Genomic DNA, 15,443 nt, shown 5'->3' on the forward strand with positions numbered 1-15,443 from the left:
GCCCTGTTGCTGAAGGGTGCAGTGGAAGAGGTAACTCCCGAACAGAGATGATCGGTTTAGTATTCCTGATAGTTCCTGGTACCCAAGAAAGGAGGAGGTCTCTGTCCCATTCTGGACCTCAGGGCCTTGAACAAGTTCTTGCGGAAAGACAAATTCAGGATGGTGACGTTGAGGGAGATTGTCCACGCTCTCAAACTTCAGGACTGGCTGGTATCCATAGACCTACAGGACGCCTATTTCCATGTACCGATCCATCGAAAGCACAGGAAGTTCCTAAGGGTCACCATAGGAGATATGCAATATCAGTTCAAGGTGCTTCCCTTTGGTCTTACCTCAGCCCCAAGGGTCTTCACCAAGCTCACGGCAGCAGTTGCGGCTCCTCTCATGAGATCTGGAGTCCATGTATTCCCATATCTGGACGACTGGCTGATCCGAGGGAAGTTTGTAGTGCAGGTCTTGTCCCATCTGCAGGAAATCTGCTCGCTGCTGCACAGTCTGGGCTTCTCGCTAAACTTAAAGAAGTCCCACATGGCAATAGTCCAACGGCTCTAGTTCATCGGAGCAGTCTTAGATACCCGGGTGGGGAAGGTCTTCCCTCCCGAGGTGACAGTAGTCAGCTTGACACAGATGGACTTATTCCGGAACAATGCCACCCTACCAGCGGCTTCCTTCCTCCTCCTTCAAGGCCTTAAGTCTTCCTGCATTTTTTAGTGCCAGAGGCCAGGTTGCACATGAGATCCATGCAATGGTTACTCAGGGATCAGTGCTCTCAGTACCTCAGCACTCTCTTGGATCGCCTCAGAGTGTCCGCATCAGTGGTCAACGACCTGTATTGATGCGTAGACCACAAGTCTTTTGGCGGGGGAACCCTTCTGGCCTCCTTGGCCTCAGACCTGAGTGGTCACTGATGCGTCCTTGAAGGGTTGGGTGCTCACTGCAAGGGTTTGCATTTGTGCAGCCTCTGGTCAACGATGGAAGCCAGGTAGCACATCAACAGGCTGGAGTTGCGAGCTATCCGGCTAGCCCTGAAAGCGTTTGCCCTGTCTCTGTGGGAAAAGCATGTCTTCATCCTGACGGACAACACAGTGGCGATGTACTATCTCAACAAGCAAGGTGGTGTGGACTCCCACACCCTCTGCATGGAGGCTATGATGCTTTGGTTCTGGTTGCTGGAGAACAAGATCTCGGTCTCTGCAGTCATCTGGCGGGCACAGAGAACAACTTGGCGGATGCTTTGAGCAGGCAGAGCACGCTCTTGCACGAGTGGGAAGTTTGTTGGGAAGTCCTAGAGGAAGTCTTCACCCTCTATGGTATCCTAGCTGTGGATCTGTTTGCAATGGGGTCCAACAGGAAATACAAACTTTTCTGCTCAAGGGAATTCCCAGCGAACAGGGCACTGGGGGATGCATTTCTGGTGGATTGGACCTTCTCTCTCCTTTACGCGCTCCCTCCGATTCCCATCATTCCATGGGTTCTCCGGACTTTGAAGAGGTTTTGCGCGAACTTGATTTGATCGGACTGGGCAAGGAGAACGTGGTACTCGGACCTCTTGGATCTGTCCATCTCACCGGTTGCCTCAGCGTCTTGATCTCCTAACCCAGTCAGAAGGCCGGATACTCCATCCGATCCTGGAATCCCTCAACCTACATGTGTGGCTCTTGAGAGGATGAGATATGATGACTGGGAACTCTGAGGAAGTACTTGAGGTGTTGCCGGCTGCATGCAGACCATCTACAGGATCTTTGTATGCGTGCAGATGGAGAAGATATGAGGCGTGGTACAGGGAACGCAAGATTGACCCCATCTCTTGCCCCATCTCTACAGTAATTGAGTTCCATCTGTCACTGGCCTCTGCAGGCCTTCAGGTCAACAGTCAAATGATATTTGGTGGCCTTGTCTGTGATCAAGAGATCCCTGGACCAAGGTATCTTTTTTACCATGCCGGTAATGGCACAATTCCTGAAAGGCTTGTAAAATTGTTTCTGCCAACTCCCTTTGTTGTCCCAGATTGGGATCTTAATCAGGTTCTTAAATTTGTGATGGCATCTCCTTTTGAGCCTATGCACTCTTGTCCTTTACGGCTTCTCTCGTTGAAAACAGCCTTCTTTGTGGCTATTACATATGCTAGGCGGGTGAGTGAGCTACAGGTCTTATGCTGTAAGCCACCTTCCCTGTGCTTTTTCCGGGAGAAAGTTTCACCCATCCTCCCCAAGGGTGTATCAGAATTTCCCCTCCAAAATCTGAAACCGCCTGTTCGTTGGTTATCCGTTGCGGGTGATAGTCATTATTGACCGTACTCCAATAGGACTTCGGAGCATGCAAGCTCTTCGAGAATATTCTAAACTTAATGGTGTTTATATTTGGTGAACACTAAAACCATGGCCATTAATGGAAAAAAGGATGCTTGAACTAAGAACTTCCTGTGGAAAATAGAGTGAACCACAATTGAAATTGTAACACGATATATTTATCTTGGTATGCCCATTTATGATGCCTTTAATTATAAATGTATGGCTAATGACATTGTGTGTAAAATAACAGACATTGTATGCGACGAAGTCCTTCATATCTCATAGGGGAGGTTATTCAATCGAAGGCCTTGTAATGCTTGCTTTGTGCTTAGCACCCTTAATGCCTTTATGGATTAAATATTTACCATGATCATGAACTTCATTGCTTAAGGGTTCTAGTGGGCAAAATTTGAAGGAATGTCTTTGGGGTTCTTCCGAACACCCTTGTTGAGGCCCTATGTAGCGAATTAGGACTTGTATGCTTACTCTCTGCAAGATACGCCGCAGTATATTCTACCTGCAACTCCAGGATTCCAGTGCAAACAATGAGAACATGTATAGCTTATTTAAAGATATGTTTGACATTGATTCCACAGTGGGGATAATGAAGTAGTGACTTAGTGACATTAAGAACTTTAATGGGAATATAGGATTTACAGCTGAGTTTCCTAGTAACATTGGCCAAGCAAATTAAGAAAAAAGGTGCAGAATGGGATAGGTTTTATAATATAGAATGTCAGTCTACTAAGTCCATGTATAGAATGTATACTACCCCAGGATTCCCGATGGGAAAACCTAAAGTATATTTATAATGCACGTAATATGATCCGACAATTTATTATGAGGATCCGGTTTGATCAGCTGACCACCATGTAAAGGCCGGGTGACTGGCAAAAGATACCTTATGGGGAAAGCGTGTGCTGTATTTGTAAATCTCATATTGAAAACGTGCGCCACCTTTTGACAGCATGCCCAATTAAGTAAGGTGTATACCAAAGGCTGTAGTAATATGGTAATGAACATAGCGAGTGTACATAGAGACCAATTCTGGGCACACATCTATTCAGGAAGCACTTTAAAATAACATTTTATGCTGCATTTTATATATGGGAATTTATGAAATTGGAGTATCTTGCTATCAAAGATGGCATCAATTATGTAAATATAGTTTGTTTTAAATGTGATGAAATTGAAACTTATGTTTCTTGGTTATTTTTAAATAGTTTATATGAACGCTTAGGTGTTCGGGCATTAGCCAGGAAGACCTAGGTCTGGGTTGAGTGTCACCAAATTGCCCGTTTGCTCTACATATGTATTGGCTTGCATTGTGGAGAACACCACCATTTTATTAGTGAACATTTACGATCCTCCAGCTAGAGATGAACCTATAAACATTCTTTCAGCTACTAAGCTTAGTTTTTTAAGTCAATCACTCTTAAGTAGTGCTTGGTTACTTCAAAGCCAAGATTCCTTTGGAGATCACGTTCAATGATGGTAATGGTTGGAGTTCTCTCTATAGATCCAGCTATTCTGCACAGTAACAAAAAAGCATTAGTTGAATGTTTCCTTTATTCATATGGTCTAGTGATGCTTAATGGCTAGACTCTTGGTGATACAACCGGGCAGCATACCAGATTTTCCTCTACAAGTATTTCCACCAGGGACTATGTATTTGTACATTTAACCATATTGCAAACAGTAGTGGATATGGGAGTAGTTTCAAGAGAGGAGAGTGATCCCTTTCCCCTACTCACCTATATGTGGTACACCACCCCAGCAGTTACCTAGGATCCACTTATTAATATTACTATAAACTGAGAAAGAAATAGAATCAGCTGACATACCTCTACAATAAATCAGGTAAACACATTATTAGCTATATTGCCACCAGATGAAGTAATTGCTTATGACACATAAGTTAAGGGGGTACTTGGGAGACAGCAGTGGCATAAACCACTACATATGAATCTGGTGTAAGGAAAATCATCCAGGAATTATTTAATAGTAGTAGAAGGAAGACTAAGACAATCAAATTCTCACATACATATACATTTGATATGGAGATGCAGCTCGCAAAAGAATTGCTAAGAAAAGACCTACATGCTCTCCAACATAGACATTTGCATAGTAGGGTTTTGTTGGAACTTGGGAAATGCAGGAAAACCACTCGTAGACAGTGGCTAAGGCAAAATAATGGGGGGAAAAGAGATGGGAACGTTGGAGTGCACATGTCTGTTCTTTTGAATTTAAGAATTGGAACTTCTTTTGGCAGATTGTCAATGATATCCAACCTAGGGAGGCCCTTATAAATGAAGTCACTAACCCTGTATAGACTTCCTTTATTACTAGTACTATACGCAGAGGGCCAACTGGTATAGAAAGATTGATGGCCATGTACACTCCAGACTCAAGATCTAAGAGTTATTATTAGAAGTACTAAGAAGTCTAGCACACGAGGTTAGATTGCCTGTGTAATCTTGTTCTTAAAACAATGTTAACTGGTGGACAACAGTACTGCATAAATTATTCCAAGCTACGAGCTGTATTCCGAAGACTTGGACAAAGAGTATAATCATCCCGGTTTTTAAAAAGGGGAGGTGGGATGTGCCCACAAACTATTCTATTCCTGCCATGCAAGACACCCCAGCACAAATGTTGACATGAATAATTGGATTTTTGAAAACACCATTATTCCTCTTAACTAGACTGGTTTTTGGAAAAAGTCAGGCACCATTGATAATATATTAACAATGGTGACTACCATACAATCCTCTTGGAGTCGCCTTAATCAACCCATTTATGCAGTTTTTGTTGACTGCAGTTCGGCATTCAATAACCTCAGGAGAGAGGGGCTTTGGTAGAAGTTAATCCAGTAGAACATTCCTGCATGTTTGCTGTACTAATTCGATCGGTCTATGCTAATATCAAGTACAAGTTATAGATTAGATCATAGCGGGCCAGGACTAACTGGATACTGACTCACCTTGGCCTAAAACAAGGGTGCATTCTGGCTCCTCCTCTGTTTAATTTATATTTGGTGGATTTATTCCCTGCTCTTAGAACCTTATGTACCTAAATTGGGGAATAATCATCTGCAATGGTTAGCCTATGCAGATGACCTGGTATTGCTGGACTGCATCCCTATAGGATTGCAGGAATAGTTCTTTTTTCTAGTTATTGCAACAACAATGGACTGGTAATAAACAACAAGGTCATGTCATTGCTTCCACCTCAACACTATTGGACAAATAACTGTAGGTTGGCTCTGAGTGGGACAATGGTGGAGGAAGTCCCTCAGTTTCAGTATTTTAGATAATAAACTCAGATTCCTCTTGAGTTCCTCCAACAATTGGGAGCTCTTAAGGCCTTTGCAGTTAGAAACGTAGGCTATTCTCTACGAGTCATATGGAGATTTTATGAAGCCTATATGGTCCCAGTAATTACCTATGGAGAAGTGGTATGGGTTCTGGTTTATGGGAGTAAGCTCAACCGCAATATGCCAAAACTACCTCTAGTAGAATATCTATATGCAGAGTATAACTTGCGGAAAATCAGCACTTAGATGATCATTCATACATTAAATTATCATTGTAAGACCATGCAGAAGATAGCTCACTTTTAACATTGGTAAGGGCTGAAGGAAATCGACCTTCCTCTAATAGAGGTAGTGCTTACAGACCATCATATAGCCAATAAATGGATAACACATTGGGAAAAGGATATCTCAGCTGATAGGTGGAATACCTATAAATTACAGTTCAAACCATGTTTTAATTAGCTTCTTAAAGAGCAACTCATAATAGATCTGGCCACGAAGGTAAATAACTATACCTGGAACAATATTCCCTAAAACAACAGGAAGCGAGATATGTAACTGCCTTCCCAAATAACCTTATTCTGTGCACTTAAGTGAAAATCAAATTTAATTGTGCAGAAACTGTAAAAGCAAATGGTCCTTGGAGGACTCTTGAGATGTGAATGCACATGCAGACAGTCTGGAGGGACGAATTGGAAACAATTAAGCATTTCATTTTATACTGTGAAAGTTTTAATTAACCACGCAAGAATCGTTCGCTCACATACAGTAACATGGGTCTGAGTTATCGTGGGAAGGAAGAATTATGGGTGTTTTATGCAGGGACATGACTTGAATTTAATGTATCATTTATCTAGATGATGAATTTGTATACGTGAAATTCTGTGGGAATTGCTCATATAATTAACCAAGAAAAGGAGGTTTTACCATTGGTTGTGAATGGGGTTAGGTTGACTGTAAGGAATGTGGTTGTATACAAAGTCTTAATTGGCTGTATTATACAAAATAAATGAAAATAAATATTTCAAAAAATATTGTTGTTTTAATATTGCAGGAAGCACCAGACACCAGGCTTTCCATCCAAGAAGCACTGTCTATGATGGTTGGAGCTTACAGTAAATTGGAAGGAGCACAGGTTACTCTGATGGAGGCTCTGGTAGCATCATACCTGATTAAGGTATGCACTTAATTATGATATGATAAGTCATTAATCTCGGTTAGGTATCCTAGACAGCTGGAAGGACCTATGTGAGAATCCAGTCAATTGTTTCACTTTATGCCAATCCTGCGTATGTGTACAAGTGATGATTCAAGGGATTTGTACATTTTCACAAATCGTCGTCTTTATTTTGGAGACCGTTAAGAAGTAGGCCTATGGCAAATAGTTTCCAATGCATTTCGGTCAACATTGACCATCTTCAGGGACTGTTGTGAAAGTAAAGAAAGATATGTACACAAACCATATTAAAACTAAGTATTTAAAAAAACTATTGTTGTTTTACCTTATTCCATACTAGGTAGTCCTTTACCTTCACGTTATGCCGGGCTTCTCTTTTCCTTACTTGGTGATGGCCCAACTTTGTCTTACAGTCTGGTGCCCTCCTTTACTCTGCAATACATTAGTTAATCCACTGGTGTTACTGTGTCCTTAAAGTACTTCTATTGTCATAGAGTATTCACAATATTTTGGTATGAGGACAATCATAAATGTCAATAAATATCATACCTTGATTCATGGTGGTGAGTGGGTTTCCACTGTCCCTAATCTTAGTAATACCTGTGTGCCAGAAATGTTTAAATGATTTAATGGGTCATGAAGTTTTCAACTATGCAAGCATACTGGATATATTCCATTTTGAAGAAAAGATCCATAGCGTTAGAGTGTCAAAGTTTTAGCTTAAGTGTGAAAATCTAACCTTGTTCTCAAAGAATTTCCATCAGCAGGGCACCAGACTCGCAGGGATGCGTGTGTCTGAGTGCCCTGCTTGTTTGTGTTCAAAATGGCGCCGGTATGCATTAGGCGATGACGTCCTCACGTGCCGGCAGCCATTTTTAAATTGGTAAAATTTCATGTTGTGATTACATGTTAATGTGGCAAACGCTCATTATGAGAACATGTACAATTAGTACTCCTTACACCTTTAAAACTTTGAGTCAATTGTGGCAATGTTTGCACATCGAATGTAATACTTCAAATGCAATTAATGGTAAAATCGAAATATTTAGAGAACTACAGCAAAAAGAATTGAAAAATAGAACAATAGAAACATTGCTGCTGTAAAACAATCTTGAGTACATCAACCATGGGTGGATGTGGAATGTTCTTCGTATTATCTGTGCCGAAGTCATAAGAGCTGCAGTGTTCTTATTTGGTATTGAGGAGGTGTGGCGCAATATAAACAAATTGAAGTTCCCATGTGGCTCTCTGCAATCATACTGGATATATTCCATTTCAATTATAAGCAAGTGTTTCTAGGCGCCACAAGATAGAGAGGGAAACAGGAGGACAAACAACGATCTTACTAGGCCTTGTGTCATTCAGATCGCGCAAGTGCCCGGAAGAGAGGAAGGGAGGGGAGAAGTGCCTAACGGGTGTGGCGGGTGAGGAGAAGTGCAGGTGACTCAAGTGCTGCCAACGGTTGGCTCTTAAGTGTAAGGAGAAGGGAATGTAGTGTTACAGATATAGACCCCTAAATGCTTAGGGAGCCCGGAGGCAGTGCAAGGGCAACTGGACATGCAGGAGCCTGGGCCCGATTTCCGGGGTGGTCCTGTGATCAGTGTGCACTATCACTGTATCGGGGACATTAGCATGGGAGAGGAAGAGAGAAAGTGGAAGTGAAAAGGAAGGTCTTGAGTTACTTCTGGAACCGGAGGTGGTTCTGCTCAACTTTGAGAGAGGCAGGGAGGTGGTTCCATAGGGAGGCCCCAGCTGAGGAAAGAGATCTACCCCCCGCACCACCGCAACCCTCATTGCCTGCTTGGAAAAACATCTGACCCTCAGAGAATTGGAGGATGAGCAGAGAGCTTGAGAAGGAAGATGTTTAGGAAGAGAAAGTTGGAAGTAGTGCGGTCCCAGGCTGCAGAAATCCTTGTGGACGATACAAAGGGTCTTGAATTTGTTCCTTGCAGCCACAGGGAGCCAGTGCTGAGATTTCAGAGCTGGAGAGATACGATCCCAGGGCTTGAGCCCATGGACAAATCTTGCAGTCCTGGTCTGGATGAGTTGTAAAGGTTGAAGAGTAGAGATAGGCAGATTTAGAAAGAGGCTGTTAGAGACTGTGAACTTCTGGGGCAAAGTGAGAAAAGGCAAAATACCTCCGAGTAGGTGCAGCTGAAAGTTTGACTTCTTAGAGATGTCAGAGATGTGAGGAGAGGGTGGAGTCGAAGATGACGTCAAGATTGTTCGCCTCAGAGGAAGGAGGAAGAAGAGGGCCCAGGGCGGGCGGCCAGAGAGAGAGGAAAGGAGGGAGCAGGTGTCCCGATGAGGAGGATCTCCGTTTAACTGGCATTAAGGCAGAGATCATTGGCAGCACACGATTCCTGAATTGCGGCCAGACAGTCTGGTAGGAGAGAAGGAGCAGAGGTGGCTGAGAGGAGCCTCAAGGAGAGCTGTGTCATCTGCATTACACTGAAAGTTTAGAACAGAATGTAGTGATGCAGTGGACCAGAGTTGCCAGGTAGTGGTTGAATAGCCATGGAGAAAGGTTAGACCCCTGGGGAACACCACAAGTAGAGAGAGACACAGGCAAGACCCCAGCGGGACCTGGGAGGGTCGGTCAGGAGGTCAACCAGGACAGGGCCTGACCAGTGATACCCAGGTTGTCACAGAGGCGATTGAGCAGGATGGCATAGTTGACCGTGTGAAAACCAGAGGATAGATCAAGGAGAATGAGTACAAAAGGGATATTAGAGTTAAGATTGGAGAGCAAGCCTTCACGAGTGTTCGGGAGAGCAGTTTCCGTGCTTCTGGCAGATTTGAAGCCAGACTGGTGGTCATGGAGACAACCAACAGATTCAGTATGCAGATTAAGCTGGGAGATGGGCAGCTTTTCCAGGAGTTTGTCCAGCAAAGGAGTGATGGAGATCACGCGATGGTTAGCTGGAGAGGAAGGATCGGCAGAGGGCTTATTAAGAAGGGGGCGCTGTTAGGCAGAAACCTGTGCAGTTCCCTCTGGGGCCACTGCAAAAGATTTAAGACTACAGGTGTTTGGCAGTAAACCCACTTGGTAGCAGTCTGTACCACACAGATTCACTTGGTAGCTGTGGCTGAGCAGTCAGACTTCCCTCAAGAAGAGTTAGGCAATATACAGAGTATTCACAATAGGTCAAGAGCACACAATAGAACAAGTAAACACTGACCAGGGCTTGGTGTAAAAGAAATATAATTATTTATTTAAAACCACATCTAGAAAAACACACATGCACTAAAAGTAAGCAATTCAAAAACACGGTCACTAAAAGATATACACTCCCTTAAAAGAATATTAGACAAGTCTTAAGTAAAGCCCCACTTATTTTCAGACAGCGGTGAGCGCTTAACGTAGATGGCACTCTAATAGTTCGTTTTAAAAAGGGAGAGAAAAGCAGAGAACAAATTGAAACAGATCCCAACACTTTTACAAGAACATAACGAGAGGAAGGCAAAGTAAAACCGTGAATTCAGAGTCAGTAGGCCGGATCCGCTTTAAGAGGATCGAAACGAAATGTGTTCAAGGTCACACGGTTGCAGTGCACAAAAGTCTTGTAATGGTTCAAAAAGGAGTTGGACCAAAGAAAGGGACCAGCTAGAGGGTCAAGGCGGCCAGCCCAGTCCAGAAGGTTAAGGAGTTATTACATTGTAGCAATCTTTAGAAAGGGAGGCCTGGCAGACACGGTACCTTAAAGTGGTGAGAATACTCCAGCGGGGGCAGTTGTTCCTGGCAGCGGATGCAAGTCGGTGCTTCGTCCGGTGGAAGAGAGGGTCTCGTTGTGGAGGAAGACAGGAGTCTGTTGCACTGCCAGGGAAGAAACCAGCCGCAGAGTTTCTCAGGTACAAGGAGCGGTCCGTTGATTCGCGGTTCAGTGGTGAGTGGCTATCCGGCCGCCGGGGTGCTTGGCACTGGCAGTTCGACCACAAACCGGTCTGGGGTGCGAAGAAAGAAAGGTAAACTGGTTGTGCCCACCAGTCAGGGGAAGAAGCCTCTCCAGCCGGGAGATCTTCTCTGGCGTCGGGAAGTGGTGAGTTGGTTCTGCAGGGCTCCACCGGTGGTGTCGTCGTGGTAGGTCGGCTCAGCTTCTCCCTCGTCGGATTCTCAGGTCCTGTGGTGACTTCTGATGTTCCAGTCCCCAAAGCCCTGCTTTTATGCAGCATACCCCCATTCACTCAGCCTAGCTGTCAATCAAACATGCTAAGTGGTGAGCCGGCCAGCTCACCACTTGGGCCAATCACACAAGAGTGCGACTTGAGTTACTAAGGTAACTCAGTCCAGGGTGCCTAAACCCCCCTCCGACACCCCCTGTGGTACCCAGACAGAGTGGCACCACCTTTGGAGGCTTCTGTGGAGAAGCCCGCCAAAAAGTGGAACAAAGGGCTCGACTTGGGTTGGAGTCACAGAAGAGAACACAAACGTCATTTTAGAATCGAGTCTTGGCAAAAAATACCAACCGGAGAATTAATAAATAAATAAACCAGCGGTATGTTCGAGGCTATGAGAATTAAATAATTAGAGTTGGTAGCCTCGAACAATGGGAAAATCCCATAGGGAAATATTTGCGGTCGAATATAAAAAGTAGTTTCCACTGCCACCAGCCAAAACTCGATCAGTGGGGACGGAGACGTGCCCCCTCGACTAACAGACCCCGGGGCAATCGAATTGCCCCGACCAGTACGTCCACAATATGATGGTTTGTACTGGTTTCTGTTAATAATTTGGGACTAGTAAATGGTGACTTTACATGCCCTGGGAGACAGTAGTCAGTCCAAGGGCATAACACACAAACACATGAGACCCTATGGAGTAAAGGACCCCATAGCCCATAAAACATATTACCAGTTAAAGGAATACCATAAATCATGTCCAAGAGTGGGAGAACAAGAGTCTCACTCTTGGCGGGCGGGAAAAAAACAAACTCCAGAAATCCAGCAAAGCTGCTGGGGGACTCACTAGGTTAGTAAATTCAGCCTAAAGAGAGAATTCTCCCTAACAGGCGCACAAGGGAGTACTTAAGGGGGAGGGGAAGGTTCCAGTGGCAAAGAAGTGATTGCAGAAATCGGCCACGGCTGGAGCCAGGGTGTCGATGTGGTCCTTGATGGTTCTGGATGACGAGGGGAGAACCTGCTTTGATGAAACTTTCATAGATCTGACTTGTCTAGAAACATCGTTATGGGTGAACAGAGGGAAAGGAAGAGAAAGGAGGAGGGGGAAGTGGCTGAAGATGGGCCAGGGGTGGCAGAGGAGGAGGAGGAGGAGGAGGAGGAGGAAGAAGAAGAGGTAGAAAAGAGTGGACAGGATGTCCTGAGTTTTTGTGTTGAAATGAGAAGCCAGGGCTGTGAAGAGGACTCTAGAGGGAACAGGAGGGTTAAGCCCCGTGAAGTGAAGGGCTGGGAACTTTTTGGCTGTTAGGCTGTTTGTCAAGTGGTGAGCTGGTGACACTCCAATTTCCGCAGACAGCCATGCCAGATTCAACTTCTACATCGTCAGCTTTAAGGACTCGTGCACAAAAGAAGCGAGAAGGTGCTGACACCGCTGTTATTGACCCACTAACCCAGTGTAGTCTAAATAGTAAAGTAAGTCGTTACTTTTCATGTGTGTCAACTACAGAAGATCTTGCCCCCCCACCCCCTGCTACCATTGATACCAGCAAAGCTACCAAATCTAGAAATGCATCTACGATAACATTTATTCCAGACTTACGTGGAGAGGAAAGTTTTCTACCTACTGACTGTTCTCTCGAAGAGACGAGCGCGGGGGTGGGCAGCATTGTACCTATCCCGTTTATATTGCAAAAGGAGGCACGCTTGGTATTACATCACCACGATCCACTGAGAACCGCTGCTGCTACTGCTGAATGGGACAAAGTTGGCCAGTCCGTGGATTTACCGCACAATGGCCCCAGCACCGCCTCCTCCATGGTCTCTGGGGGGGAGCTGGTCCGGGTTGCCGGTGGCAGCGATGGCCGAGAGTCCCGTGGAGCTCCTGTTGCAGCTGGGCGTGCCTTGTCCGGTGCGGCCACAGAGCAGCTTGTGGGGGTGGAGCAGGGGGACGTGCGGGTCGACCGGGGTTTGGCTCCGGACGAAGCGCGTCTGTTCTCTGGGGAAGGCGGCCTTGGGGCTGCGGGGGGTGCCAACGCTGGGGTGGAGGTGGGGACTGGCTCTGACGTCCTCCTTTCAGGTCCCCTGGGAGCCGAGGAGTTGGCCAGCGCTGGAGTCCCTCCTTGCGAGAAGTCACTAAGTGCGAGCTCGCAGGTTGCAATGCTCAGCAGCCCCCAGTGTGAGGCACTTCCGGACGAGGTGTTTGCACTTGCGATTCATTCTACAGTATGTGGCGACCAGGAGGTCATGGCAGACATTCAGGAAATTGAGCCACTCATGGCTGGAGCCACGCAAAAGGAAAACAGAAGAGATTCTCTTGGCATTGCAAATAAAATGCTGGCAAACCGGATAGCAATGAATAAAACATGTAATGAGCACGCCCACAGAGGGTGTTCGCATTCACCAACAAAAATGGAAAGGCATCCAGTCAAAAGGCTAAACTCTCAATTAACGGGGGCAAACAAGGACATCTGGCATAAAGTGTGCTATAAACGACCAAAAACGGATGACCATCCTGACAATAACTTAAATTTAGACGATATATCTACCCACTTGCTATCCTCTCAAAAGAGGTTACCATCACGACAACAGAAAGTTATCGCTGACAACGATTTGTCCATGGTCATCCCACTGTCTCCTGGAAGAAATGGTTAGCGCTTGGAGGACTCATAGGATTCTTCCCTCATGGAACGTCCATTCCCAAAAATTTGTCAAGGCAGAGAAACTCCTGTAATAAACTCAAGGCCGTATCAAGTCCGTGAGTCCTCCCCCAATAAAACCATCCCTGTTTTTCCTCACGATTTGCAAGCAACTTTGATTTCATCAATAGCAATATCTTTGGCACCGTTCATGAAATTATATGAAAGTATGCACGAAGCAACCAGGGTTTTATCAACAACAGTGGCTTTAGTGCTTTCTAAGTTAATTCATTTGGAACAAGTGTGCGACCGTTCATATCATGAACAACACAATGGAATCAAGAGGCTTGATGCATCTTTTACTCTTTTAAACGATCAAAAGAAAAATGACACCATTGACAAAAAGCTATTGGCTGAAGTTGCAAGAGAGGCCCTCGCGCTATTCAAATTTGAGGGCTGCATCACAAACAGAGATCGTCATCTTGAACCATTGGTGTCTGATAGCACCTCATCTAATAGAAACACTGAACAACGCGATACACAGGCCTCCCAAACAACTCTTTTGGAAAGGGCAGACTCTGTGGCTGTGGACACAAGACCGCTGCCGAGCTCGATTAACATGCCTGTGACACAGTCCATAATGCTCCTTGATCCAATAAAGTCAAGGATTCCTTCCTCAAACAGCAAACGACCAGACCTCTTCCTTAGGAACTGTAGGCTTGCCAATTCCCGCGAGTGATTACATTGCCCCCATTGCAGACATATCCTTCCATACTGCATTTGAACAAGCTCGGAGCAGTTCAAATCAAGCGCAGTTGGATTCTCAGGAGGCAGCTTCCTCGCAGATAGAGCTGAGTGAGGACGTAGGTAATAACATTCTTCCAAAGGCTCCAGATGGGTCACAACCGATTGTTTATTCAATATTTAATGGGGGCCTTAAAATTCCAACGATTCCCGTGGTACTAAAACGGGTTATTATGCAACCATTGAAGCAGATGAAAAAAACAAAAAAATCAAATAAGTCGGAAAAACAAGTCCCTACAAGGGGCACGGAAATTTTTGCGGAACATAAATGTAGTACAGAATGTGGCAAGCAGCATTAACAAATGCATAATTGCCTCATCTCAACCTAATAATCAACAGCAGCAAGCACTGGCTTTACAGGCTGTCCCTACAAACAATATTGCAGTGGCTTCGGTGGAGACAACTCAGGACATACCCAGTGAGTTGTTAAATCTATCAACTTATGAAGACTCTGACTATATAGACTTGGAAAACGATCCTGCAACGCCAGAGTTTGTCGATCCAAATAGTACAAAGGTAACAACGAACTTAAATGTACAGGGCCGCTTAAATGAGCCTCAGGTATCCAGCAGAGCCTTAAGAGTGGGCAATAACACTAACAACTCAAAGGAGTCCTTGTTGGCACCTCGAGAGGAACTGAGCTCACATGGCAGAATCTGTTGCATTATCACCGAGGGTGACAGGTCGCCCCCACAAACTCGCTCAGACAGTCCGGTCTTCCTAACTTAACATGAAAAAAGGATGCAAATTTCTGCACCCCAACACCTTGGTTGCATTGACATTCCAAGGCCTAACCCTTGTGTGTTATCTAACTTCACGTCCTGGGAGAAAAAAGGAGAGCAAAAAAGTTCTACCGAAGTGTGCGACCCTGGCAGACGCATAGGCCGACCTCAGGACCCAAAAGTCCTGTTAAAGCGAGTGCAATTTATTAAAGGCTCCTCCCCCAGAAACACCAATTTGTCAACCTCGGTGCAGAAACTGATCGTTGAGAGGCTAGAACCCTCTGACAAACTAATATTAAATCGAGGTAACATAATCAAATTACTTCATCTGGTACCATCATTGCGAGCTATAAGCTCCAACGACCTGAAGATCGTGGAATT

General features: G+C 45.0%; 1 protein-coding gene across 2 annotated transcripts in view; it reads left to right on the forward strand.

The window, feature by feature from the left end:
• Positions 1-15,443, forward strand: part of ECPAS (Ecm29 proteasome adaptor and scaffold) — a 3,148,361-nt gene that overhangs the window by 654,295 nt on the left and 2,478,623 nt on the right. For both annotated transcript variants that reach the window (XM_069630810.1, XM_069630809.1), the window contains exon 14: positions 6,662-6,784. In XM_069630810.1, the coding sequence (XP_069486911.1) occupies positions 6,662-6,784 (123 nt within the window). The remainder of the gene's footprint in view (positions 1-6,661; positions 6,785-15,443) is intronic.

This window comes from Ambystoma mexicanum, chromosome 6q (assembly GCF_040938575.1).
Source record: "Ambystoma mexicanum isolate Mex_15411 chromosome 6q, UKY_AmexF1_1, whole genome shotgun sequence".
NCBI classification, from domain to species: domain Eukaryota; kingdom Metazoa; phylum Chordata; class Amphibia; order Caudata; family Ambystomatidae; genus Ambystoma; species Ambystoma mexicanum.